This window comes from Pagrus pagrus (genome assembly GCF_965226575.1).
Source record: "Pagrus pagrus genome assembly, chromosome: 13".
Taxonomy (NCBI): domain Eukaryota; kingdom Metazoa; phylum Chordata; class Actinopteri; order Spariformes; family Sparidae; genus Pagrus; species Pagrus pagrus.
The window spans coordinates 23,753,005-23,779,716 of record NC_140197.1 but is presented as its reverse complement, the minus strand read 5'-3'; the positions used below and the strand labels follow the sequence as shown (position 1 = coordinate 23,779,716).

General features: G+C 44.4%; 2 protein-coding genes across 5 annotated transcripts; one reads left to right on the top strand and one right to left on the bottom strand.

The window, feature by feature from the left end:
* Positions 1-1,683: 1,683 nt before the first annotated feature.
* On the bottom strand, positions 1,684-19,305 carry LOC311267329 (disintegrin and metalloproteinase domain-containing protein 11-like). Of its 4 annotated transcripts, none has more exons than XM_084370370.1 (26): positions 18,790-19,303; positions 17,861-18,051; positions 13,989-14,065; positions 13,579-13,645; positions 11,669-11,751; positions 11,282-11,345; positions 10,883-10,943; positions 10,378-10,559; positions 9,402-9,473; positions 8,996-9,162; positions 8,812-8,896; positions 8,535-8,625; positions 7,981-8,032; positions 7,323-7,422; positions 7,032-7,103; positions 6,267-6,359; positions 6,012-6,092; positions 5,869-5,919; positions 5,729-5,792; positions 5,494-5,599; positions 5,140-5,259; positions 4,883-5,051; positions 4,416-4,527; positions 3,564-3,654; positions 2,032-2,049; positions 1,684-1,801 (listed from the first exon to the last, which is right to left on the bottom strand). In XM_084370370.1, the coding sequence occupies exons 1-26, from the start codon at positions 18,848-18,850 to the stop codon at positions 1,786-1,788; spliced, it is 2,346 nt and encodes a 781-aa protein (XP_084226496.1). In that variant the 5' UTR covers positions 18,851-19,303; the 3' UTR covers positions 1,684-1,785. The 4 variants fall into 4 exon arrangements, 1 of the variants encoding a protein (XP_084226496.1); XR_014623816.1 differs by lacking the exon at positions 3,564-3,654 and adding an exon at positions 3,973-4,121 and having other exon boundaries at positions 1,756-1,801; positions 18,790-19,305; XR_014623815.1 differs by lacking the exons at positions 2,032-2,049; positions 3,564-3,654 and adding an exon at positions 3,973-4,121 and having other exon boundaries at positions 1,711-1,801; positions 18,790-19,305.
* A 2,721-nt stretch (positions 19,306-22,026) lies between these two features.
* On the top strand, positions 22,027-24,942 carry 42sp43 (P43 5S RNA-binding protein). Its single transcript, XM_084371654.1, has 9 exons — positions 22,027-22,260; positions 22,355-22,455; positions 22,535-22,631; positions 22,781-22,869; positions 23,100-23,173; positions 23,410-23,490; positions 23,567-23,796; positions 24,066-24,119; positions 24,408-24,942. The coding sequence occupies exons 1-9, from the start codon at positions 22,126-22,128 to the stop codon at positions 24,651-24,653; spliced, it is 1,107 nt and encodes a 368-aa protein (XP_084227780.1). The 5' UTR covers positions 22,027-22,125; the 3' UTR covers positions 24,654-24,942.
* The last annotated feature ends 1,770 nt before the right edge of the window (positions 24,943-26,712 follow it).

The window sequence follows — 26,712 nt, the reverse complement described above, 5'->3', positions numbered from 1 at the left end:
TATGTACATATTGTAATAGTAACAATAGTGCATCCGCCATAGTGCAAACCATCTGACCTCATACACGCATACGGTTTCATCCAAGCTGCCTCCTGGACCCCAGACTAGATCTCTTTAATCTCATTTACAGCGGGGATCGTTAGGGAAGCCTCTGGGCTGAGGCGCTCACCCAGGGCTGAGGGGCTATCAACAAATGTACAAAAGATTCATGACATTTAAGTGATAGCTGGAATGATAAGAGAATCGCGAGACAGCTGGCTCAGCTGCTACGCCACATTTAAAGATGTAGGAGAGATTTGCAGATGCGGTTTGTGTCGAGAGACTGACAGCCGTGTGTTTGCTGGAACGGATACAACTCATTATTTTAACATAGCTTTTAAATAAATCTTCATACAGTGCATTTAACATTCAGTATATCTTGCACATATTTACAAATAGGTGTGCATACAGTTGGCTAGTGCTCATTTTCTGTAGATACATTGACATTAAAACTGTTGATGCGCTGCCTTTATGGTACCATGGCTGCAGCGCACGACAGTTTGTAGAAAGAGACGATATTCTAGAGGTAAAAACCTGCCTATCTACCTGTGATAGGAGGAGTGTTAATGTGTACACGGACACAACTGCCCCTAACACTAATGTAAACACGCATACATTCTTTCTTACCTTTTAAAAATCTTGTACATTCACTCGTGAACAGACACACAGATTGAACCTCCTGAAGCGTACAAACTTTGGGCCTGAAAGAAGTGAGCGCTCGCACAGACGATATAGTGGAATGTATGTTGGTCAGTCTGTGGTTGAAAACACTAAGTTACGGTCTCTGCTGCTTCAAAGTTCAGTGGTTTAAAATGATCCCAAAACCATTATACCTAGCTTCCCTTTTTGTACCTGAAAACTTGTGGAAGGGGGCGTGTGGGGGTTGGGGACAAATGACAATGAACAGAAAGTCAGTAATCTGTCTGGGCTCTGGCTTTTCACTGGTTCTTGAGCCATCGTTTTTTTTACGATCGTTAGTCCTTCTGCAGCCTCTCTTTGGAAAACATGCTAACAACAGTCCAACGTGTGGTTTCTTTTCCTTTTTATCCATGTTGCCAAACTTTGTAGATTAAAAACACGTAACTGTCCACTTTGAGATGCACCTAGTCGAGGCCTGGCCTTGGAGGAACCGCCTCAGGTCCATCTCTTAAGAAAAAAGGAGACGATTCAGCTCCTTTGACATGTTTCAGTCTTTTAGTGAGTCTGTGTGTTAGTCCAACATTTAGCTGTAGGTGGCCAGTTTAGTTTTCTGTGCAGGCAGGCAGGCATTGGAAAGACATGTCTCTTATTAAATTGGTCCACCGTTGATATGTTCTTCATCAGACTGTCCGGGATGTGAGAAAAGACGTACACAGACACCGAAGCACATTCTTAGAGCCAAGGGACTGAAGGAAGACCCCGGTGTCTCCCACAGGGAGAGCCACCTGCTCGCTCTAGGCGTGGCCCGGACACAATCCTCAGCAGCCCGCTGGCAGCAGCCACGCGAGTATGATTTGGCTGGTATGGTGAGACGAGCTCCACAGGCCCAGAGGAGGAAGGAGCCAGGCATGAGGACAGACAAAAGGGGGTAGACGGGACCGTGGAGGAAACGATAATCGGAAGAGGTTTTGGAAAGATTTTGGGACAGGAGTGGAAGACTTTTTTTTTTTTTTTTTAGTTCCCCTCTTCTCCGATGTGGAAACGACACAGTGCGAGGAGGAAGACAGGAGTAGACAGGACACAGAGACAGAAAGACAGACAGGCATCTTATCCTCCACCAGATCTGAAAGAGAAGGAAAGGGAGACTGTTAGCAGAGACTCTTGCATATGAAGAGAGATGGAAGGAACTATGGAGGGAATTTTATGGGACTGGGGGTTTTTTTTAGCAAGAACTTGAATGGGATAATGGACTTTATATAGTGGATAAAAGGGCCATGCTATGGGATTTAGTGGTGGGATGTTTTGTGATGCCTCTCCACTGACAGCACATCACACAGTTCTGCAAGCTTATACCTTCCTCTTCGAATGTTCCTGCATCCCGAGCACACATTGGGAGAAAAGACAGAATGTCAGTGACGACAGGAAAAGTGACAAACTAATGAGTAACGAGCTAAATTATTATATTTTTAGAAGCATGTTATGAAGCTCATCATCTTGCATTAGCACATGAAATGTAAAAGAGGAATAAGCAATAACAGTAAAACTGCAAGTGAAAAATATAATTCATTAACAATTATCTGTTACTGTCACACTGAAACATACAATCTGAATCAATATTTTAACAAAGGATGCATGATACATTTTTTTCAGCCAATACCGATAACTGTTAATTTTTCTTTTTCTCGTGGCTGACACTGATAAGAGACCCAATAATTTAAAATATTCAAATATTCCCTCTTGTCTTTGTTTATTGGTGGATCCCAAATCAATGTTCAAGGTGCAAACAGCCACTTTTCGTATCCAAGCTGTGCTTGATGAGTCAATGAAAGCAGTTTGGCTTCATAGTATCAGCTTTATCAATACCAATACATTCCCCAACATCGGTCTGATAGATATCGTGCATCCCTAGTTTGAACCATTTTCTTTCATTTTGGACTGGCTTCACTTGTTCAGATTTAACGACAATGCTGTCAGATTTAAGAACAAAAACAAGTCATTCAATAAATTATTCAAACACTCCTCTCCAAAATCTTTCTTGCCAGATTACAGTGATGACACATCATGCAGCAGGTCTACAGTAGTCATGGCACTGACCCTCTCAGCCCCACAGAGTCTGACAAGGTGCTGCACCAGGAACTATTACACCCACCCTCTAAGCCAGAGGTCTGACTAGGAAGAGAAAACTTCCTGCTTACAGCTCATGCAAACATGCACAGACACTTACCTCTGGCCCTAAAAGGACATGCTAGATTTAGCTTTTCAATTAACAGGCCGTCAATCAGCCGCGATTATCTTAATAATCTAACTGTGAGTAAAGACTGAGCGGTCCTTTTAGGTCAGAGTGAAAGGAGTGAACGATAGCAAGCATGCACAGGTGGAACAGCGCAGAAAAAGCATTTCAGCGAGGGCGTTTAGGGTTAGGATGCTGCCAACAGGATAATGCAGGCTAAAAAGAGCACCAAAGGTAAAACGTATTAAAAGAGGTGTTTATGTTAACCCACTGTAATCATTAAAACGTTTTCCTAAAAGGCTCGCAGATCTAACAGACTGGAGAGAAGTGCTGCAGGGGTTCCTGGCAGATTAACATCTCGGTCCTGCCCTGTCATTACATTTAAAAGGCCGGGCTTGCAGCTGAGGGAGGTGGAGGAAAGGTGCAGGAGGGAGCTCGGGGTTGATTTATGATTCGACCAAAGAAAACAAAACAACCGGTTTGATGTTTCTCACAGATTTCTAACGCCTGGAGTGGCTCGAGCATTAGCACTTGTCGATTTCCCATCCCCCCCCTCCCCCGAGTTGCATCTATATCAGAAGGGTGAGAGTGGCAAGGGCGGGGTTTCCTTTAGGTAGAAGCAGACAGGTACACAAAGGCATGCCAGAACTCTTACTTAAATCCCCATCCTGTTCCCCCTAGGACTATAGCTGCCAGGAGAATAGCACCTGCGATGGACCCTATTATGATATTGGTGCCACTGGGACCTGCGCAGAGGAAGGAGGAGGGAGGAAGGGTGCGGAGGAGGAGGAGGAAGGGGAGGAGGAAGGGGCAGAAACAAAACAACACCACTAAAAAACACACGTCAGAGGACAGCATCAACACCGTACATCAACAACATCAACTAGAGAGAGAGAGAGAGGCAGATGGTAAGATACCTGCAGACAGAGAGAGACAGGAGATGGAGGGGAAGAGGAGGGAACCAGCACGTGGGGTGGAGGTGGGAGAACGGGCGGGTGAGCGAGGGAGGTCAGGAAGACAACAGTTACATTAAAAAAAAACAAAAGGAGAGAGAGTTTTATTACTTTGTTCTCATTCCCCCTCTCCTGCTCTTTCAGCTGGACACCCTCTTGCTCAGGGTGGCTTTTTTGGCCCTATAAGAGCAGCTGCTCAATTGCTCTGTGTCATTGGCAGACTGCAAGAAAGTAAGGAAGACTCTTGAAGATGACAGTGCCTGCAAGACATACACACACACATACACTAACATACTGTACATTCACATATGCTCCCAGTGGATAAACATGTCGCAACACACACCCACACTCTTCCAACATTGAAACCCGGTAGGAAGGAAAACACTGTGCGGTCTAAATATTGATGTTCTCACAGTAATCAGGTGGACTACTCTTTGTGTTTGTGTTTTCAGTTCACAGGGAAGCTACAGTGATGATGGGTTAGAGACTATGAGGGGGATATGAGAGGCAGACAGAAGAAGAGAGACATGGGCAGGCTGAGGGGTGCTATGGACCTTTCTTCTCTGGGCCCGGCTGGACTGTCGGCTCAGGGATGGGGTCAAAGACACTGCAGTCCTTCCCCGTGTAGTCCCTGTCACAGATGCACTTCACCTCATTACTGCAGGTCTACAAGAGAGAGAGATGACAGTCAAGTGCAACAGCTGCCACAAGAGAGACACAAAGAAATATTTAAAATAACTGTGCAGCCAGTGAGCGAAGATCTGGTGATGATTTGACGGTCAAAAGACGTCTATAAATCCAGGTTAAAACTGGGATGACTGTGAATTTTAAAGTCTATGTTTCTGTAGGTGTCTTGGGGACACACAGACATCGTATTAAATCGGATTAAATTACACTGTACAGGTTTACCTAATAAAGAATGCAAGTAACTTATGCGTCTGAAAACTGTTCACTTTTCAATGTCTCAGTGTCTTTTGACCCCAAAACCACCAAATCAGTGTTTGCTGGGAATTTTTTGTACCCCGTGGTCAGAACAGATGCGTCCAAAGTTGGATCCTGAACAGCTGCTGAGGTTGAACGCGGCCACAGGGAGGCAGCGTCGCTCCAAACACATCATGTTTGGACCACAGGGGGTGCCATCCTCCACATAACCCAGGTCTGAGCCGTCCTCCAGGAGAGCATGGCCACCTCTGAGCGAAGCATCCAAACATCTCAGGCACATGAGGACACAATATTTTCATTTTCATGCTCCGGATCGGATGGATGTGAACCTCTTACCTGCAGTCCAGGTACTTGTTCTGGTGGTAGAGCGTGAAGCTGGTCACCTCACCCTGCAGATCTCCGAACTTTGGCTTCATCGTCACGTTGGCACAGAAGAGAAAGCCGCATAAGACATCCCTAAACAGGAACAGGAAAATTAGGTATAGCCTTGAGGTGTAAGCTGTGCTTTCCCTTCACAGACACATAACTTAATGATAGAAACAATATTGATGGTTTTGGTCTTTTTATGATATTTATTGAAAATGATAAAATAAAGCCAGTCTTAAATTCAGTAAAGCCTCAAACTAAAGAAACAGAATAAACACACTCTTGCTCTTTAATGAGAATATCAAGGGGAAAGGTGTGACTCACGGCTTGTTGCACTGCAGCCAACCTTGGCCTTCAGGACCTGGACCACAGTTGCCTTTCTCTGTTCCCTCGGCGTTCAGCTTCTCATAACAAAACCTGTCTGCTGAATCTGGGAAGGCAAACAAAGACGCAAATTAGACAGTCACCAGGAGACTGAAACTACAAATTATGTATATACAGTAATCTGACTGCGTAACGTACAATTTCCCGGTGCAAGGAGTGTGTGTTCTATACTTACTATAACCCCAGAGTCCCCTACACTGTCCATCACGAGTCCTGCATCGCCCACCGTAACAGCGGCCCTGTAGAGACAACAGTAATCAAGCATACATGAGAGTGAGTTGCAGACTTGAAGCCACGCCACAAACAAACACTTACCTGACTGTTTTCACATATGTAGCCATCCAGCTTGTGGACATTATGAGGGCACTGCAAAAGGAGAAAAGTACATCATGCTCTGGAGACTCTGGATGATCTTGCAGTCTTTTTCTCAGTGTAACATACAGCACAGTTCACTCTACCTGGCTCGAGTCTCCGGTGCAGGTCTCTGGGATATCACAGTCGTTTACAGCGTCTCGGCAAACCACGCCCCTCCGCTCATACTGGGTCACAGCATAAAAAGGCATCAGGTAATCATATTTCTAATGCAATGCACCATACAGGCTGTCTAAAGTGTCTGAAAATGTAGATATGTAGCATGGCACTTTTGCATTTTACTGAAATTGGGTCAACTCAGACTATTAAAACTTAACTTTTTGACTCCTTGCTGGACTCACCTTACACAAACTGCAGCACAGTCCGTTACTGCACATGGCATCGTGGGTAAGTGTGCACTTTTTACAGCAGGCTCCTCCACTACGCGCACACTCCTGCAGCCAAAGACAGGAAAACAAAAAGTTTGAGAAGAACTTTGCCTCGCCTGGAAAGCGGATGAGAGCAGGCGGCAGCAACAGAGGGCAGAGACAAAAAACTGCTGACAAGTCGGACAGTTTTTCAACAGCCTTTAGTTTGTACAGGAAGTCGCAGAAACACTCACACTAGATCTGATTCATTAAAATGTCCTTGGACACATATCAGGGGGAACGTTTTGGCTTGTTTGCATGTCTTTAAACCAATCAGAAATGATCTTGGGCTGCGCTTAGCCAGGGATGCAGCGCCTCTGGGAAATAGTGTCGGGGGAAACTTGGTGGAGGCGAGCCCTGACATTAAAATGGCTAAATCCCCACATAAAAAAAGGTAATAGCTGCTAGCTTGTTTAAATTTGCATCATTAGAGAACAGGTTAGTGTTAGAGTTACTTGCCATTCGCTTGGAGGTTGTCATTGATTCATGTAGCGATGGGGATTTTGAAAACAGTACATGCAGATAGTGGAAGGAACGGGGGAATAGATGGCCAATGACTTACTACCAACAGTCTACAAGTCATACTATAACGAGCCAAAACCTTCAGCTCTGTTCCAATCACCACACCCACAAGGTACCATCCATCTGCTGAAGGTTAAAGAGCTGGCTTTCATGCCTGATGTCCAGCTGGGTACTCACCACCTGGGATCCACAATCACACTCTTCTCCTGGCTCCACAAAACCATTCCCACACTCTGGAGGGTCCAACAGCTGAGGGAACCAGAGAGTGACATATATGAGAACATATATAAGTGGGAGACAGATGGACGAGAGATGAAATGTGTCAGTAATATAGGAGACTTTTGGCCGAGAGACACAGAGAATATAGAGTAAATGTGTGTTCTGATGGAAATTCGACCACGAGAATAATGAAATGGTCGATAAATAATGATGTGGCTCCTCCCACGCACATCCTACACCTCCACACACCTTGTTGGGCTTGTTGAAGAGGCAGCTTCCACCCCCCTGGAGAAGGAACTGGATGTACTCGTCAACACTGCAGCGAGAAAACTTTCTGGGCAGATAGTATCTGTGTTCACAAACACACACGGACACACAAGATCAAGACCACGGCATGACAAAAAAAATTCAAAAAATAAAAGAAAGTCAGCACAATGGTTTTCTGCCAGTGAGGAATGCCAGCTCCACTGTGGGTGTCTGTGCCACTTTGCAATCTGACAGAAATGTTACCATCTGTAGTAAGATATTACTCAAATGAATCATTGAAATCTGTATCGTTCCATCTGGTCAGGAGAGCCAAATCCAAATCACCCATCCTGTAGAGTCAATATGTTTAATTCGATTTCTAATTCCTACACAGTGGTCGGCTCGTTGATGTCTGATGTTCCAACAAATTTGCTTAAAACGTCTAATACAAGCCGGTTTGGCTCATTGAAGGCAGAGTAAAAAGTCAGTGCGTCCCTCTGTTCCAGGTGTTTAATTGTCTAATTGAGTGAAATGAACGGAACGAATCGCAGCATAGAGGGAGCGCGACAGGGAGATAGTCCTGCTGTCTGCTGGTAAATCGTGTCAGCAGACGGAGAGCGATGCATTTTACAGGTGTGTTTGCGGTGATGTGGATCTTTACCCCGTGTCTTCCATGATGCAGCCCAGCCAGGCATCTGGGCACCTGCAGTCTCCTGTGAAGAAGACAAAAAGGGTGAACAAAGGTGACTTAATAATGGAGAAAAATAACACGTTGATCAGCATTTACAACCCAAGCTGTGACACATGAGAAAAAAGATTTATGATCAACAAAAAGAAAAGACTTTTCATAGAGCTGATACCTAGTGACAGCGCTTTGGTAGCCTATAGTGAGCGCAATGAGCTCTGGTCCTGGCATTGAATAATGGACCTGATGGCTCCTCAACATTAATCACTGAGCCCATTGTTCAGTGGCAGCAATGCTCTAATCACCAGCCCCTCCTTCATGGACGCAGGTGACTAATCACCTAATGGAGAAGTCTAATTACAGAAGAGAACCGCTGGACAGGGATACCAACACCCAACTCTCTCTTTCTCACATCCCGGCTATAAATCCCACCCCGCCCTATCATCCTCTGTCTCTCTCCTTCACACACTCTGTTCATTGATCTCTCCATCCTTCCACCTGTGTTATCAGGCTTCTATGGTGTCTTTTACCTGCAGAGTTGCGTACGTTGTTCCATCTCATACCAATGTTTTGGCCCAGACTTTGGCACAACGTGATGGCCATTGCACCGACATTCCCGTACTGGAACAAACATACAAAGAATCCACACAAGAAAGCTTTAATGTGAGATACAATCCAGCCAGGAAGTACTTAGCAACCTCACTGCGAGATGTCGCTAAATCCTACAGACTGGACCTTTAAAATCAGAAACAACAAAGTCCATGTTGGTGTGAAAGAAAGACTAAATCCATTTTAGATTTTCCTCACCTCATTAATTCCTCCTCCCCTTGTTAAAGAGCACACTCCTCCTGTGTAGGCTGTCCCACTGCGGCTACTGTGAAATGTCCGCCCTCTGTGGCGCACAGGAAAGATGCCATCACTTAACAACTAGCATACAAACATCAAATTAATTGTCTAGTTATTCATTTTTTTCTCTTTTCAGTCCTCTTACGAGAAAAGATGGACGACGTCGCTCTGCTCTCTGATGTTGTCCTTCCTGTATTTCATGAAGTTCTGCAGCGTTATCAATGGATCTTCCATGACTGGCATCATATTTTTAGAGGACCAGGTCTCCATGGCAACCAGCACGATCCTTGTGTTCAGCTGCTCCTTGTAGATCTGGGGACCAAAAAAAAACGCCCATCAGTCTACTGCTTTGTTCGCGTGACACCTGTGCTGTGAACACTCACTGTGAATGGAGAACTGTGTGCTATCTGGGGTAAAGCATTTGGGAATAAGACACACACACACACACGCACAAAGACACACACACACACACACACTTCCTGGCAGGTGGTGGTGTGTATATGCAGAGTTTAGGAGTGGGAGGATTATAATCCTACAAACAAAGCTCTTACCGCATCGGCCATGTTGACCACTGCTTTGGCAAAGTTCTTGGTTTGGCTGCTCGAGCGACGCAGCTGTACAAACTGTGGAGACACAGAGAAACACAGATGGTGTAAGGGATTGATCACGTTCACTCAACACATACACACCCACAATTGTACATCTCTACTTGTAAGGATCCTGAGATTAAGGCATGCATTTATAGATATGTTGCACTGATCCTACTTCCAGGAACTGCTTAGTGATAACTCGAAGGCAACTTTTTCATTTCAGTTTGGAATCAAAATTAATCAGCATTCATTCTCCTTCTATAATGTCTGTGAGATGGAGAAACTGTTTTATTGAACTCTTGTGCTGGTGTTTCAGCGTTTAATAGAACAGTAAGAGCTTCAACAGAAAACAGTTTTTCATGGGGTGTTAGGCTGCTCTTCAATTTAAGACAGTTTCCTTTGACATGTCAGCATCTGTACATTTAGACATCTGAGGACAGCTGTAACACCGTACTAATGTAATCGGCTGCAAGATGAAATAAGCCGTCTGTATGAAAGCATGGATACCATACTCGAACCCCTCGGATCGGGTATCCTGGCTTCAGACAAAACATTTGTTACTTTCCAGGCGGTAAACATCCATTCAGCTGACATTAACTGTATTTGGCTCAGTCTGCGTTTGGACATAAAAAAAACACAATACCTGTAGAGCCCAGCTCAGTTTCTACGCTCTCAGACTTGGTTGGACTGAGCTGGACTGTAGTTTTCATGTGCTGCCTCTGTCAGCTTTGCAGCCACAGAATAACAGAAGGCCAACTATGCAACAACATTGTATTTGGTGGAGTTATGATGGCTAGAAGTATTAATGTAGCTCCTAAGTGCAGCAAACAACCAGGTTATGCCGTGGCCTCAATGACCCAGACAACTCCAAATTCTTTGACCACCACTGCACATTTGACGTCCACACGATTAGCAGCAAAATGTACTTTCAACTCACCATGTCATTGTCGTTGACCACCATCAACTCAATATATTTGGTCTCAGTCTGGACAGAGGGCTTGCGAACAAATCTCTTGGATCGCTTCAACCCCCCGGACGCCTGCTGCTCCCTCATTTGGTCTGGTCCGTCTTCATCACTGTCACCTCCTCTGCTTTCCCACTGGCTGTCCTCTGCACAGTCTGGACACAGAGAGAAGCGGAGCTGTAGACAGCTAGAGCACTTTAGGGTGCAGTGAAAGCATTACTATCTCAATTTCAGCCAAACATTAGAGTTCCTAATCATAAAAAGCTGTGACTGTAATTATCACCCTCTCTGCACTAACTAACAATTACATCATATTCAATTATCACATTTGTTTTGTCCTCTCTATTTGGTGTGAAGATGTTTCTAGTGTTGGAGGTTTATTGCACAGCAGCATCAGCAGCATCAAATTAAGGAAAATTAAGTGACATTTATTTAGAAATGACTGCAACAGTGGATAGGAGGCTGGGTCCAATTGTACCTGGGCAGTGTGGGGACAGTCTGATATCAGGCATCCTGCGGATTAAGTGAGCGCCATCATCCTACAACAGAACACACCCAGATGACATTAGAAACATTAGGACCTAAAAAGCACCACAGTCTGCAGAGCAAAATGTAGTTTCATTTATACACTTAGTTTTTTGGTTTATACTTCCCTCCTAAGTGTTTCTCCCGAATCTTTATTCACGACTCTGTTTCACCATACTTTAGTAGTCTAATAACTCTGCGTACGTGCTTAACTAGAAGTAAGATGTAATATAATGTGATCTGTGATTAATAAGGCTATAATATAAATTACACCCTACATGACGAAATAATTCTCTATCATTCTGGTCAACAAATACCCAGTAGTCATCACACCTGCTCACTGACTCTTTACCTGATTGCTCCCATTGAGAACTGGCTCGATCCCGTAAGAGAAGAAGCCGTCAGAGAACATGCCACTGAGGAACCAACAACAGGTGAAAGACAGTGAGATGTGCAGCAGAAAGCTAGAAGATCAAGCTGTTATTTTGTGTGCAGGAAATTAATGCATAGTCTGATCAGCAAGCTCCAGGGCTGCAAGTAACAACTATTTTCATTATCGATTAATCTGCTGGCTGTTTTCACGGTTATTTGATTAATCGTTTAGTCTGTAATGATAAGACTCTTATGTCTTATCATTACAGACAAAGACAAGCAGCAAAAAAAGAAGATTGCTGCAGCTCTAGCATGCACAGGTAACTTTTCTGTGATTTTATAAATAAAGGTGTACTGTCAGGCTCACCACAGGCCGTGGCAGGTGGAGAGTGCCGCCCAGGATTCTGGTAAACCTCTTAACCTTCCCTGGTAGTAGCAGTGCTCTCCTCCCTGTGGACACAATGCACCACTGTTGTTCATGACACAACCTCTGCTGACACACTTCAGGCGTTTATACTTCATTGCGTATCGTTGAAGGTGAGCTCTGGAGAAAAACCTCGAACAACCTCGGCATATGCGACTCTCTGTCTTTCCCCACTATTGTGTTTCTGGAACAGTTTGTGACCTACTTGTGTCCTGTGCTCTACTCCACCTTACTATGCTTCACTCACAATAGAGCTGGAGGTAGACCCTTGACAATCTCTTGAATAAATCACCACTTATATTGCCCACACTGTTAGCTGTTTAACAGAGCGGCTGTACAGAAGGCAGGCTGCAACTGAAAACCACAAGAGGAGATTAAAAGAAGAATTGTGCTCTGCTCTTCCCCGCCCTTACAACAACCTTGACTACCACAACGAGAGCCCTGGCTTTCGTCACTCCCTCAAAAATGGGCGCACGGCTTCACAAGGTCACAGCAGCGGAGAGGAACCACCAGGGAAGGTGAGAAAAGTGAAAAAACAGGTTCACCGGGATCAAAATGAGTTCAGCAGGGTGCCTCGTCCTTGCCACAACAGCTCAGCGAACGATGGCTTAGTAAATTTGACGCAAATAAAAGCCTTTTGAAGACAAAGATCAGTCTGGTGATGTGCTGCCTTGAATGCATCACACCTGCCAGCAGCAGCATCGGAGGCGTCACGTGAGGCCTCCATCCAGCTGAGCGGCAATCTGGCCTGACTACAGGTCTCCCTCCCTCCTGCCACTCTGGGAACGAACATGCATCCCCAAAATGACTCCCCCTCGGTGCCAAAGCTCGTGTTGCCTTTGTATTAACTGGCATTTTACTCCTCATATTCCCTCCTCCTCCTCCTCCTCCTCCTCTTCCTCCTCTCTCGCCGGCTCGGCTCTTCCCTCCCTCTTCTTTCATTCTCTTCGCTGCCAGGAACATAATGACACCGCTGAGCTAACTCGTTGCTATGGAAACAGGCTTGTGATTGGTCGGGAGGACCGAGGGAGAGTTTGGACCGATTGTGGGTGGGGACGTGGAGTGCTGGCTGGGTGGGTGGGTGGGTGGGTGGCTGGTTGGTTGGTTGAGGAGGGGGCGCAATGAGTGGCACATTTGTACAGAAAAAAAAAAAAAAAAAAAGGAGCCGTCCCTCCTGGCTAGCAGAATGCAGTGACATTCCTCTGGTCTGTCGTGACAAACGTACATCCCATTAGATGTTCGAGCTTTCATCCATTTTCCTGTCATCTCTCGATTCTTTTTCTGAGCTTCTGGTCTGACACCACAGGCATCTGCTGGCTTTTTTTCTTTGGGAAAGGACACAGCAGAGAGCACGAACACTTGCCTGACACATATGTGGAGCAGAGCATACATCATCCTAATGGTGTCATGGAAGGCTACTTTTGAAGCAGAGACCATTGTCCATAAATAGATAAAAACAGGAGATCAAACTTCAACAAAACATCACAATTAAATTAAAAATAACAGCCTTAAAAGACAGAAACAAACATAAAGCACGTCTTCTGTGTCTCACGTGAGACTTAAATGAAACAGTTCAGCTTTAGATGACCATAAAATATAGGAATTATGTTATATAATGAGCTCCAGACCATTTGAGGCATCACATTTGACAAACTTTTAATTCATTCTGAGATTCACTGGCAGCAGCATGAGTGTAAAATGTGACAAAGTTTCAGTTTTTACAGCCAAAGAGCTGAATGCTGCACCGCGACTCTGGTCATCTCATTAATATGCTGCCGTCTGTGTTCCAAACGACAAGTTCACTCACTGAATTCCTGTCATTACACATCCCCGACCCACGCAAACAGGCTTACCACTGACTGCGAAGGTCTGCCATCCTGGTTAAAGTGCCGTTCCACATATCCTGAAGACAGGAGGTGACTGCAAAGAGAGGAGAGATGCTATGAATTTCGGGCTTCATCTGTGATAATTTTCTGCAAATACATTTCACAAAGAAAAGGTGTCCATATTAACATGTGGTGCTAATAAAATCTGTGGGACCTCATAAAAATGCAGCAGTGAGTCTGTATGTGTGTGTGTGTGTGTGTGTGTGTGTGCCACATTGGTATTCCCCATCTTGTCGTGTAACATAATAGAGGCGCTAAGTGCATTTGCTTAAGTGCAGGGAAATGCTAATGAGAACAGCTGCAGTAAATTAAGAGCACCTACTGATACAAGCGTGTGCAAACAGCCAGATCTGATGATTCTGGATGATAATACTAACTGGTTTAGCTCCAGGTCCAGAGTAAAGGTGTGTCCAAAGGCTCCCACTTGAAAACAGCTCTGGGCCAAGTGGACGGGCTGAAATGAAAAAACAAAAACACAGTGACCGAGACGGAGACAGATTTGATCTCTGATAAATTGAAGTGTAACAAACCAATTGTGGTTAAGTGCGCAGCTCTGTTAAGGCCACAGAGGGATTTTTGAAAAATCTCATGAATAATTCAACAGAATCAATAGTGCGTATGCTCAAAAAGCATCTCGGCCGCTCGGATTTTATGATTGATAAAGTCTTCATTGATCGACACCGGTTGCCAGCATTCAGGCAGGCATGTCTGCAGAGAGCTATGGCTGCTCACGAGCTGTGCTGTAGTTCTGTGATGAAGATGGATGGAGACGGGCTCGACAAAAGGAGGGGGAGAGGAGGTGAAACTTTACTGGTATCGTCTATATTGAGCGATGCTGTACCAATGTCTCTAATGAACAGCTGACAGAGCTGATGAGGTAAGGAGACAGCATGGCCAGCTAAGATAGAGACAGATAGAGAGAGAGGGAAATTTACTGCAGACTAAACAGTGTGTCTCCTCAGCAGCTCTGGCTGTGCCAGCGTGGCTTTGATCTCTGTCTGGAGGAACCAGGCTGCAGTGAATCACCGGGCTTTTACAATAACATGCATCACTATCCAGGAATCGTTCCCTCCAGTGACTACGGACAACAGATTTCTTACTACTGTCTTGGAGAGGATGAAGCATGCTGTCCCTCAGCGCTCTGCCTCCATACAGTAACAGTGTTCAACAGATTTACATTTGTGTTTGTATCTTTTTTTGTGACTGTTCTTAAGGTGGCTGACAAACCACCACCAGGGCTGCAACTAATGATTATTCTCAGTGTCCATTAACCTGTTGATTATTTTCTTGATTAACTGAGTAATTCTTTGGACTATAAGGGTCAGAAAATTGTGAAAAATTAGCTTTAAAAGGTATAGTGTTCAGGATTTGTTGGTTGCTGTTTGTAAACTAGGCACAGTAAGCGATTCTGGAGATGATCGTTAATTGTCGCATCCCCAGGTCGTCAAATAGTTCGGGGGGTAATGATCCATGAATGTGAATTGATATATTATTCAATTCAATCTAACAAAGTTGGCACAAAGTGAAAACATCAATATATGTCATCATCTTTAAGATACACCTTAACCTTCAAACAGTGGTGCCAGGCAGGTAATGGCAATCAGCCATGAAGATACTGGATATTGGCAAATATCATGTTGTTGTCTAAAGAATCAATATTGTATTGCACCATGATGAAACTTGTGATTTACAAATACAGAGCCATCAACCTGTACTAGTGCTGTACTAGATGACCTTAATCCTGCACCTTTAAGAACTTCTCACTTCAAAAGTTGTGACTAAATTTCAATCTTGATAAAATAATCTCACCACACGGTCTTTTAAGTTTAGCAGCTGCCCTGGAGCCTTTGATCGAATCACATAATCCATTTCCTTTCTGATAGATCCATCATGCGACGGACCTTTTTGAGGCATGGTGAATTCTCACGCATTACATTTTATATTCAACTACAAACTGCTAGTTATATGTGGGAACTCATATCACAGCGAGTGCTTTTCCTCGTGGATTTAACCAATATTATCGATATCTTTGGCGCAGCAAATCAACTTCTGCCTGAAATTTTAAAATAATTGTAATCCAGTTGTGTCTTTATTCTAAAAAATTTAAAACATTTGTCATCTGAACATTTTCATCACGGCAGATAAAACAAACAAACAAAAAACAGTAAAGCAAAACTGCTGCCTCACCTATTTTCGGCGCAGCATGATGTGACAGAAGAGAGAGAAAAAGCTCAGCTCCTGCTGCTTCTAAATTTAGGATGCCCCTCATTCGTAGCATCTTAAATATTTTACAAATCAAAACAGGGCAGGGTTAGACGGGTACATTAGCTGAAACGAGGACTTCTGAATCCTCGTCTAATTGGTTAGCGTCATCATTTGTATCTTATGACTGTGTTTTACATTTACTGTCCTTGTTTTATATTCAAGGGCCTCCAGGGGCAACAACATTCATCCTAATTGCAGTCTTCATGTGACTGTGTGTGTGTGTGTGTGTGTGTGTGTAAGGAGCTTAATGTACTCTCTCATAACAGTTATATGAACTACATCATATCAGCATGACAGAGAGAGAGAAGCGTGGGGGGGTTGTAGGGATGGGAAGCGCTCAAGCCTCCTGGACCATGCAGCACTTCTCACTCAGGCCTGTTTCATAATTAATGGGGACATACTTCAACACACGATTGAATAATGAAGAAGTCAGGGGCTCGGCGCGGCAGTCAGATGATTGGACACGATGACTGCATATTGCAGGAAGGGCTCAGCTTTGTCATTTGGAGATGAGGGCCACTACAAACACGCATGCATGCATTCAAACAGCATCTTTGATAAACAGTGGGTTTACTACAATGCTTGCACCGTTTAAAAATCAGGTTAGGAGGTTTTTAGTTTCACAACTTGTTGCCAGATGTTGCAGGGTGGAATAAATGGCTGTCAAACAACAACTTGTCTGCGTCGGTTTCATTCACTGTGGACATTCAAAGGGATTTTCGGCAGCTAACTGGGCCAATATCAGGAGGAGCGGCGACTGCTGCAAAGATACCACCCTGCACTGTCATCCCTGTGTAGCAGAAGCTACGTGAGCAGCAGAGAGCTGAGTGCTGCACTGTTACAGACACTGGAAAAATGAGGTATCCACCGGTGGAATCACTCGCTCATATATGCGCACACAGTACGGCTGGGCAATATATTGACATTATATCGATGTAGTGATAGATGACTGTATGTATCGCCTGAGATTTCGGATGTCACAATATGACCTAAGTGTTGTCTTTTCATGTTTTTAAAAGAAACCTATTGTGCTTTTTCATTTTTTCCCCTTTCTTCAGAATGTTAAATAGATTGTTCTGCATGTGAAACGTCTAGAAAGGTGAAAAGCCCAAGGTTCGTGCCAACAGGTGCTCCACTCTCCCACTGAAAACCCTGCCCTTGAAGTGCCTGAAACGCCTCGTCAGTAGTCCCACCTTTGTGTGACTTTGTGAAATATCACTACTAAGTGGAAGCTGAAAACACGACCGTGCCAATTGGAAATACACAGAGTGATGCTGGCTCAGGCATGTATGAGCCGGCCAATCAGAGGTCTTAAAGAGACAGGAGGTCAAACAGAGCATCTCAGACAGAGGGGGAATAAAGTGCTGCAGCACTGGACAGTATGAGAAAACTGATCCATTTTACTACATTAAAGCATGTGAACCTATTGCAGCAGTAACCCAAAATAATATTCTCATCTTCTCATACATTGTCCAACTGGGATAGTTTCTTTTTATGTAAATTACAGTGAGGCTCATCCATTCCTCATTTTAATAGGGGATATTTAAAAACTTGTCAAGGACCCCTTGGTATTCCTTGTAGAGCCTGACTGATGTATGTCGGTGTCAGCGTATATGTTGACAGATATGTGCTGGTATGAAGACTTTGTTTTACCAAACACACTTAAGCTGCAGTGATGTCTTTCCACACAGTTAAGGTTATTGTCAAACTGCAAAATAACCCTAACCTTAACAACATTTGAGGGATTATTGCAAAGAAAATGTGTATATATTGGTCAATATATCAATATCCAAATTCTTACTCCTTAAAATCGTAATCATCATTTGCCCCCCAAAAAGATCATAAGTCAAACTCTAATTCCTTGTCCCCAAATTAAGACCACAGGGCTGAGAATCACAGTAATTCAATGTGCAGACAATCAGACTTTAGGATATGAAAGTAAAATTGGCAAACAGGGGTAGGGTTAATGTGAGCACCGACTCACCGAGGTGTCCCCTGTGCTGTTCTTCACCCTGGTATCCAAGTGGTCATGAGCCATCTCCTCCTCCGACTCGATCTGCTGCACCAGCCGCTTCGGATAGGTGAGCTCGGTGGCGGTGTCCCCGCTGTCCGGCCGCCCTGCCGGGGTAAACCAGTCCCACATGCCTCCATCCTGCACTGGGCTCCTGTCCACACCTGCATGTGGCACAACAGGGACATTCACCATACGGGCTCATGGGTGTGTGTAGAGGGCTTGGCAAGGTAGGGACACACCTGAGCCTGCCTAAACTGCAGCTGGCGGTGGTGTAGTAAGCACAGCCAATGAAGGGGATCATTTTAACAACCATTCAGATCAGGGTTTGTTTCCGGATACTGATGGTCTGTTGACCTAATTTATCACACTGACCAGATAATAACATGCACTCACTTCTTTATACCAAGACATTTAGTGGACATAATTAGGTGCTGATGGAAAATAATGAATGTATTAATCTATCATGGTTTATAGGCTCAGTAGGCTAATAGACTGACGCCCATATTCACATATACACAGGGCCTATATTGCTTAAAATCTCAGCAACCATCAATTAAGCTGTCAAATACTAAAAAATATAAGATATATAATGTGCTTTTAGATGTTTCTTGGATAAATCCCAGCCGGAGATGGTTATGTGTACGTTGGAGAGGCAACAGGGCTGCGATGGAAATGTGTTGATGCAGCAGATCAACCGCATCGGAGAGTGCTCTCAGGCCAGTGGGCTGCTTGGCACCGACGATACAATTAAATCACAGCCGACACCAGGGTCGGAAAAGTGCTGGTGCGAGGAGAAAAAAAACTGTGGATGCAACGGGAAACGAACAGGGTGCTCCCGCTCTCCATCCAAACCCCCACTCTCTCTCTTCTCTCCCCGCTCCTCTCTCTCTCTCTCTTACCTGAGACTGCAAGCCTCTCGCCCAATGCAGCAAAGACCATGAAGCACCACACCGCCAGCATGATCTTCACATATTCCCCCGGATTACCACATCGAGAGAGCCCGCGAAAATGCCACGAACCCGACCGAGGGAGTGGAGGAAAAAAGACGGAACAGCGCGCGGCAGGAACGATGGCGAAGCTCGACAGGAAATGTGCTAAACATCTGACGACGCGCGTCCTCTCATCTCTCCCCCTCTCTCTCTCTGCTCTCTCGCCCTCTCAGCTCCGCTATTGCAGAATTCGCATATCAGAGTGATGAAAAAATGAATCATAACCTAGAGGCTTATTGCGGAGATAATCGATACAGGCCCGGAGATTGATCAGTGAGGAAATAGTGAGGAACGGGAGAGTGCGCACCGCGGATGCATAGCTCCGCAAGGCAGCGCGGGCGCGTATGGGTGTACGGACGAGGCTGCGCGTATATGTGAATCTGCGGTATGCGGAAACGCGGGGATGGGGAAGAGCGAAGAGAACTGCGTTGGGTCTGCGGTGAGGAGGACACGTGGGACCGTGGTATCCTCCCTCATCCCGAGCAGCCTCCCCCCTCCCGTTGCCAGGCAGCTCTCCGCGCAGGGAGAGGATGCGACAGCCCGGCGGCTGAAGCGCACGGCCGGAGGAAAGACATTAAGACGACCAGGGTGCATCACTTTATCCATTATGTCGATATAGGCGTATGAATGGCGGAGAATCTCTGAATACGGTGACATGAAGACTGCAGGTCTGCTGAGGATGAAGGAAACATCCTGATAAATACAGCTGATCGTCATTAATGTTGCTTCAGTTTCCTTCAACTGAAAATAAAACCTACATTTGCTTGGATAAAATAAAAGCTTACATCCGAGTAATTATAGGTCTTACTCTCATTAAACTGACCTGATTTGCATTTAAAACCTTTGTGTTGACTGAAGAAAGGCAGATTTCCTGGCTTCCACTTAATGCAACAGTTTGACATTTGGTTTCCCTCACATGGAAGCTTTTAGTCCATCCAATAAATGAAAATGTGTTCATCATCTCATGCTCAAGTGTATTGGAAAGACAGCTGAAGTTTCCACTAAACGCTTCTGGAGCTTCACAGTCAAACAGCATCGCAGGGTTCTTCTGAACAACTGACGTAGACGGGGCTTGTTTTAAAATGTAAAAAAACAACAGAAAGAAAGCAAAAAATGGCTCCACACCACTCGTCCTGTTGTCATCCAAGTCTTCGGCAGACCTGAGATCCCAAATTGATTTTGAAAACAGTTGGAAATGATGTTATTTACACCGGTTTAAACTGAAATCTTTACTGTAGCTGCAAAGCTAAAAGTGTTTCCATGCTGTCTGAAGCGGGTGCACAAGCTCGACCGTGTGTCATAGGTGTAAATAATGCCTTAGCAAATCAATATGGGATCTTGGGGCCTCTGAAGACTTGGAATACGCCGGACAACCAGACATTTTATGTTTTTCACATTTTAAAAGAAGTCCCCATTTGTTTTGGAGAATGCTGCAACACTGCTTTACTGTGACGCTCCAGAAATGTTTTGTGAACTATTAAACTTCACCCTACTTTCCAGCTCTAGTTTCTCTTACTTCTCAGCATGAGGGTGACTATATGAGTGAATTTTAATTTTTGGGTCAACTTATCCTTTAAGGATCCACTGGCTTTAGAAAAAAATGCGAGTGGCAAATGTAACAAGACTGTTTGACGTCTTCTCTCCATGAGGGAATTCAGAAATGAGACTGTTTTAGTGTTTAGTGCGACAGATAAAGAAGTTTGTCAGGTATCTGAAGCAAGCATCACACAGCAGTTACAGCATATAACATCATCTCCATCACTGGTGACCTCAATAAAATGAAAACATATTGATTGATATTTTTAGAAAACTGAAATACTCCAAAACACACCTGATTTGACACTGGCAACACTTATCAATAGTACTGTAGTGATTTAGGTGAACTTGACAGGTGTGATGAATGAATTTAATTCTACAAGACAGTGTGCCAGCATGAAATCTATGGTTTCTTATTGGGAGCCATAAATACGGATCAATCACACACGGAAACTGGAGACCAGCAGTGCTCTTTGCTCTGCTCTCTCAGGACTGTGACCTGCGAGGTTAGCTTCCTTGATGCAGTTAAGTCTTCCAGCAGCACATCCTGCAACACATCCCGCTAATGGAGGCACATTGTGCACTGACAGCCCCCTCTGAATATTTCATCTCCCCCCCTTTGAGACGTACAGGGAGCAAGAGATGGAGGAGGAGAGGAGGAGGAGGAGGAGGAGGAGGAGGAGTAGTGCAGCATCAAGGGCCAAATATGTGCTCGTCCTGTTCCTCCTCTGTGAAAATAGGAAGGCTGACGTCAAAAACACATCAGGTCAGCACTGAGCGGCCTTTCTACTGTTCATCTCAAACATCACCATCGACATCTCCCTTTCTTCATGTGATAAACATAAGAGTGGCTGCTGATGACACAACGCTGATGCAGTCAATTACATATTCAGTGATGGTACAGCTGAGTAACAAAAACTGTGAGAACTGAGGAGTCAGAGAGTCTTCTCAGACAGCTTTGCCAGAAGTTTGATGTATGCGGTCCTTCTATTTCCCCACTAAATCATACATGTAAAACTGAACAGAGGGGGATGAACAATGGGGCTTAATCATTTCAGGTATCTTTTATAAAAACAAATGTGAACAGTGCACAGTATGTGCCACAGCGTTGGGAGACAGACACACAGTACCCTCTACTGTGCAAACAGCTGTATCACATTTGAAGTTTCAAAAAGTGCTGTTTTTATTTGCAACTGCATCAAGTGACACAGAGAAAGGACAAATCTGGATTTCTTTACAGGTGTAGTGATCACTTTTGGAAACAGACTTCCACTGGATAGTCAGGTATAATCTTACTAATCTTACTTTCTGGAGAAGGGAGATCCAGCCACTTCCCTTCTGGTCAGAGGAGCAAAATCCTATCCCCTGCAAACTATCCTATTTAACAGTGTATCACTTTCCTAAAAAAGTGCACTGACAGGCAGCAACTGTCTGGCTCTGAGTGGCTGGTACATGTGCTGACTTGCCCGTGTTGTTTGCACACAGCTGAGCATGAGGGCAATTAGGGTAATGAGTTGCAGCTTTACTTCTTGAGTATAGCAGTGTTGAACGAGGGAACACTGCGGGCGCAGCCTGACTCACCGCCTGATGACCCCGAGCTGCCAATTAACCAATTAAGGATCGTTCAAGAGGCTATAAAACGGGCTGACAAAAGCGGCGGCCTTTCCATTAGATATTTTCGTTGGAGGAGTGTTCACATATCGAGGCTAAATGAACGGAACGAGCGGTCGGAAACCTGTCGGCGGTCCGCCGCAGCAGCTCTTCAACTGCGCTCAGGCGAACTGCGGCGCGACTTTCACCCGACAGTGGAGGCTGAAGGAGCACGAGACCGTGCACACCGGAGCGGTGAGCAAAAAGTTCAACATTCATTTAAAACATTTTAAAAGCACGTCAAATGCTTGAAAGCTGAAAGTGTTAAACGGTTACCAAACGTCCACAGCGTCCGTGTCAGTGCACCATTGCCGGCTGTGAGCGTCGCTTCACAAGGAAATCCCACCTGAGCCGCCACATGCTTCAGCACAGAGGGGTGAAGCTGTTCAGGTGCGTCACACGTCTCATTAGTAGTCTGCTGTCGCTCCTCTGAGCCAACACCACCTATTTCTGACTTTCCTCTCCGCAGGTGTAAGCTCGCGAGCTGCACGCAGAGTTTCTTCAATGCGGGGAAGCTGAACAGACATGTGCGTTACAGCCACGGAGACAAGAACAAGTACTTCAAGGTTTGTGTTGCTACAGATGTGTCCACAAGATGGCGCCAAAGTGCCGCTTTGTACCAAATTCCATCTCCTGACAGTGACTGCTTGTGATGTTGAACCACTTCACGAGTCTGCTGCACTGTTAACCACTTGGATGCGTTTCTCCTCCACAGTGCAGTCAGCCAAACTGCGCCCTGACCTTCAAAAAACGCAGAGTGTATAAACTGCACTTACAACAGCATCAAGTGTCTGCCAAGTTCAAGTATGCATTTTCAAAGTCCTGTGGTGTAAAAATCAGAATGTGTAACTTTGTCCTGCGAGTTAATAATGTACCACCAGAGCCAGAAGATTTATTTTAATTAATCAGATCTTGGATGCAGAGTACAGGCTCTAGCAGGAGATAAATTGGTGGTTACAGGCTGAGTGGGTGTGGCCCCAGTGACTTGGTTAATTTTATTCTTACCTCCTGCCTGTCCCCTGTGGGGTACTTAGGTGTTCGAAGGACGGATGTGCCGCCACGTTGGACTCCCACGTCGCCCGCAAAGCTCATGAGAAGAAGCACGCCGGTTGGTCTATTTCCATCTTAGTAGGGGTCCTTTCATCTTCCATCCCCGTAAAATTTAATCATTAAATGAGGGCTGTGGCTATGTTTGCTTTTAACCTATCCTTGCATTCAAGAAAATCCTATCAGGGCAAATTACATGCATGGTATATGGTTCGTCAAAGGGTCTCAGAAGGGGGCCAACGGGTGACAATCCTTTGATTTCCTGCTAGACTAACTGGCGTTGTTTGGTTCCTGTAGGTTACCGCTGCCCTCACGCTACTTGCCAGGTGCATGAAAACACCTGGGGGAAACTTCAGAAGCACATGGCCAAACATCCAGGTAAACAGGTTGTGGTCGTCCTACAAAACTGCCAAATCAAATGGTTTGTTTTTAACTTTGTGAAAATGTGTCGTAGCTGTGTTCACGTGCCAGGTGTGCAAGAAGGCTTTCCGCAAGGCGGATGCTCTGCGGAGGCACAGGCGGATCCACTCTTCCCATAAGCCTGTGCTAGTTTGTCCCAGGGAAGACTGCCAGGCCTACTTCTCTACAACCTTTAACCTGCAGCACCACATCCGCAAGGTGCACCTCGAGCTCTTCAAATACAGATGCGCCTTCCCTGACTGCCCTCGCATGTTTGCTATGCGGGTAAGAAACACTCCTTGTGTTTACATATCCAATCAGAATTTCCTTGCATCCAAAGACTCACTTTAATTCCCTTGTGAATGCCATTTTAATTTAAAACTCCATTAATATTTCAATTGACAGTTTACGCCAAGAAATTGCTGCCAAATCTTAAGTAGTTTAATAATTGAGCGTTAACATTTGAGTGATTTGATTTCTGTGCATTTACTGCTGCTTTGTCTTGAGCAAAGTTTCAAATTGTCCATTACATGCAGCTTTGTTCTCTTCCACAGGAGAGTCTGACCAGACACCTGCTTCGTCATGACACAAGCGCCACCTCTCTGAAGGTAAGTCTGATGTCCTGTATGCCACAGTGCAGCTCTGGACTATAGGCACCACACAGCAGTGAGCTGAAGCTATCTGAGCAGGGGAACTATTGATTTTGGATTGCTCTTTAAACCTGATGAAAGCTGACTCCCTTGTGTAAAGGGAACAGTCAGCTTGAAAGAGTTGGGGTTTACTTGATGTCATGGCCAAGCAGATCAAATTACTACTTTTAAAGTGCTCTCAAATGATTAGTGGCGACACAGCCAGTATGAAACTCCTCTCCTAAATGTTTTTTCTTGTGCCAACAGAAACGTCAGCGACCTAAGAAGTCCTGGCAGAAGCGTTTGGATGGACATCATCTGCCCTTTGTGGAGGAAGACTTGCGTCGCCTCTTCACCCTGCGCATGCGGATCTCCCGACGTGCCAAAGTGGAAACCAACCTCTCAGGCCTCTTCAATGAACGCAAGATCCCTCATTACGTTGACCCAGAAGTCAACCTGCGCAATCTGTTTGGTATCAAAAAGCCTCGTCCTTTAGAGGAGCCCGAGGTTTAAAAGGCCAGCTGTGTATTTTGACTGTTAAGTTTGAACGTCCTGTAATGTGCGGAGGCATTTAAAGTTGCTGTTTTTCTTTATTTCTGAGGAATTAGAAAATGTGGGTCTCTTTGGTTTGATGTGTAATGTAGCTGACATACATTAAAATAATTTCAAAGTAATTATTTGAATGGCACTTTTGAGAATTACAGTGTGAATTCTACTTTTTGAAGACAACTGTCTTAAGTGAAATGCTTATTTTGTAAAATAATTTGTAAGACCCAATAAAATGAGTTACATTTTGATCAAAGTGGTATATTTTAGTGCTTTTTTTCACCTTTTGAGTGTTGAGATATAAACACTGCTGGAGGTTTGCCCACCAGCAGCTGCTGGAGAGGCGTCACTTCAGAGCTAAGATTTGTTTGTTCAGTCTCATTTAATTGCAGCTGACAGAGCGTCTCATTGTTGGCAAACTCAAAACAGCTGTTCTCCTCCAGCATCCACCTTTTGTGCTGGCTTTGGCTTCACGTATTGGGTGACATTTGCTGAACATGTTGGGAGCTCATTAAATATGAACAAAGGATGCACATGAGTAATGGCTGAGTCACAGAAAACATGGCACATTTGGGGGTGGATGAGACTTTTGAACACAATGTAGACGAGTATCATCAGCTGTCAAATCTGTTCAACTCTGTTGAGCAGCAGTTGGATTTATAGTCTCATGAACATTTACACTACAGGGAAAGATGATTGAGTTAATTGGGCCACTCACTCCACCTAGTCTATAACGATAGGTTTGTAAAGAAACGTAGGATGGCGTTTATCTGAGTTTATACGTATTTGCTCGTAATAAAATAAGTTTCAAAACGAAATGAACGAAAACCTCAATGGTTTCAATTAAACATACCTGACGGGACACATGATGAAACAAGTTACCACTAGCTTAATTTACCGGAAGTTGAAGCTAGCAGCGTTTAGCTGTCAAAAGCAAAAAGTATCAATAAAGTTAAGTTGAATATCGACCGTTAACATCGTAGTAGGCGGCCGATGGATCTAATATTGAGGGGAACTAAATATTAACTTAGCTTTAATATTATACGAATAATATGATGGATTTTAGTGAATAGTGAAAATTGGTCAAATATAATAAATAAAAATAAATTAAAAAAAAAAAAAAAACCTCTCCTCTTCTTCTGTTGTTGGACACTAACGGAGATGTGAAACCGTAATCGTAGAAGAAGACATATCGAAGGTAAGGCTTTGAACATTAGATAGCTAAGCTAAGCTAGGTGTAGAGGCCTTGCTTGATATTTAGCGGATAATATATTCTCACAGTTATATTCTCACAGAGTTTTTCGTATTTCTATAAACTGGCTGTAGTACAAAGGCTGTCACCCAGTTACATATAAAATGCCAGAAACCATGAAAAATACAAATCTTGACTTCACATGGCACAAAGGAGAGAAAGAGTCCTTTGGGGTTCTCGCTTAAAGAAATACTTGAATGATTATTCAGTTATGTGAAGTTTCCAGGTGGAGACTGTCGGCTACAGACAAAAGAAAATGAGCCCAAACTAGCAATAATTATAAGATGTCGCTGTTGTGTAAATATCAAAAACACTAGCAAAACCGCATAGTGCATAAAACAACCACAGTAGAAGACAGAATAAATGACAGAAATAATCAAATATGTTCATTTCACATATCTCCACAATGCAAATACACTGCTGGTTGTCTACCTGAATGTAACTGTTGTTGTTAAAATGAGAGGGTTTCAGAATGTAAAAGCTCCATTTTGTTTCAGGAGTTCTGCTAAATGGCTCCTTTTTGTGTTAATTATTTTTTTTTTCTGCTCCAGTAGAGCAAGGCAGAGTCCATTTCAAATCTGTAGCTAAGCTCTGTAACAGCTTGTCAGTTTGAGTTTGGACAGTATCTCCACTGCTGTGCTTTTCTCTGCTCTGCCGAAGGTCATTCTCTTGGCTTGCAGCCTCAGGCTTCCTCCACTTGCTGTTGCTCTTCCTTTTTAGGTCCCATACATTAACCTATGGTACAATAGCTGACTTGCAAGCTCTGTGAAAGTA

What these genes read in the sequence shown, in the direction of transcription:
- LOC311267329 (XM_084370370.1), bottom strand. Translation starts at nt 18,850, where the DNA reads ATGCTGGCGGTGTGGTGCTTCATGGTCTTTGCTGCATTGGGCGAGAGG. An exon ending in CGAGAGGCTTGCAGTCTCAG is followed by an intron (nt 18,052 to 18,789) that starts GTAAGAGAGAGA and finishes TGCCACATGCAG; the next exon opens with GTGTGGACAGGAGCCCAGTG. An exon ending in GCCGGGCCCAGAGAAGAAAG is followed by an intron (nt 3,655 to 4,415) that starts GTCCATAGCACC and finishes TCCTCTGCGCAG; the next exon opens with GTCCCAGTGGCACCAATATC.
- 42sp43 (XM_084371654.1), top strand. Translation starts at nt 22,126, where the DNA reads ATGAACGGAACGAGCGGTCGGAAACCTGTCGGCGGTCCGCCGCAGCAG. An exon ending in GCACATGGCCAAACATCCAG is followed by an intron (nt 23,491 to 23,566) that starts GTAAACAGGTTG and finishes AATGTGTCGTAG; the next exon opens with CTGTGTTCACGTGCCAGGTG. An exon ending in CTCGCATGTTTGCTATGCGG is followed by an intron (nt 23,797 to 24,065) that starts GTAAGAAACACT and finishes TCTCTTCCACAG; the next exon opens with GAGAGTCTGACCAGACACCT.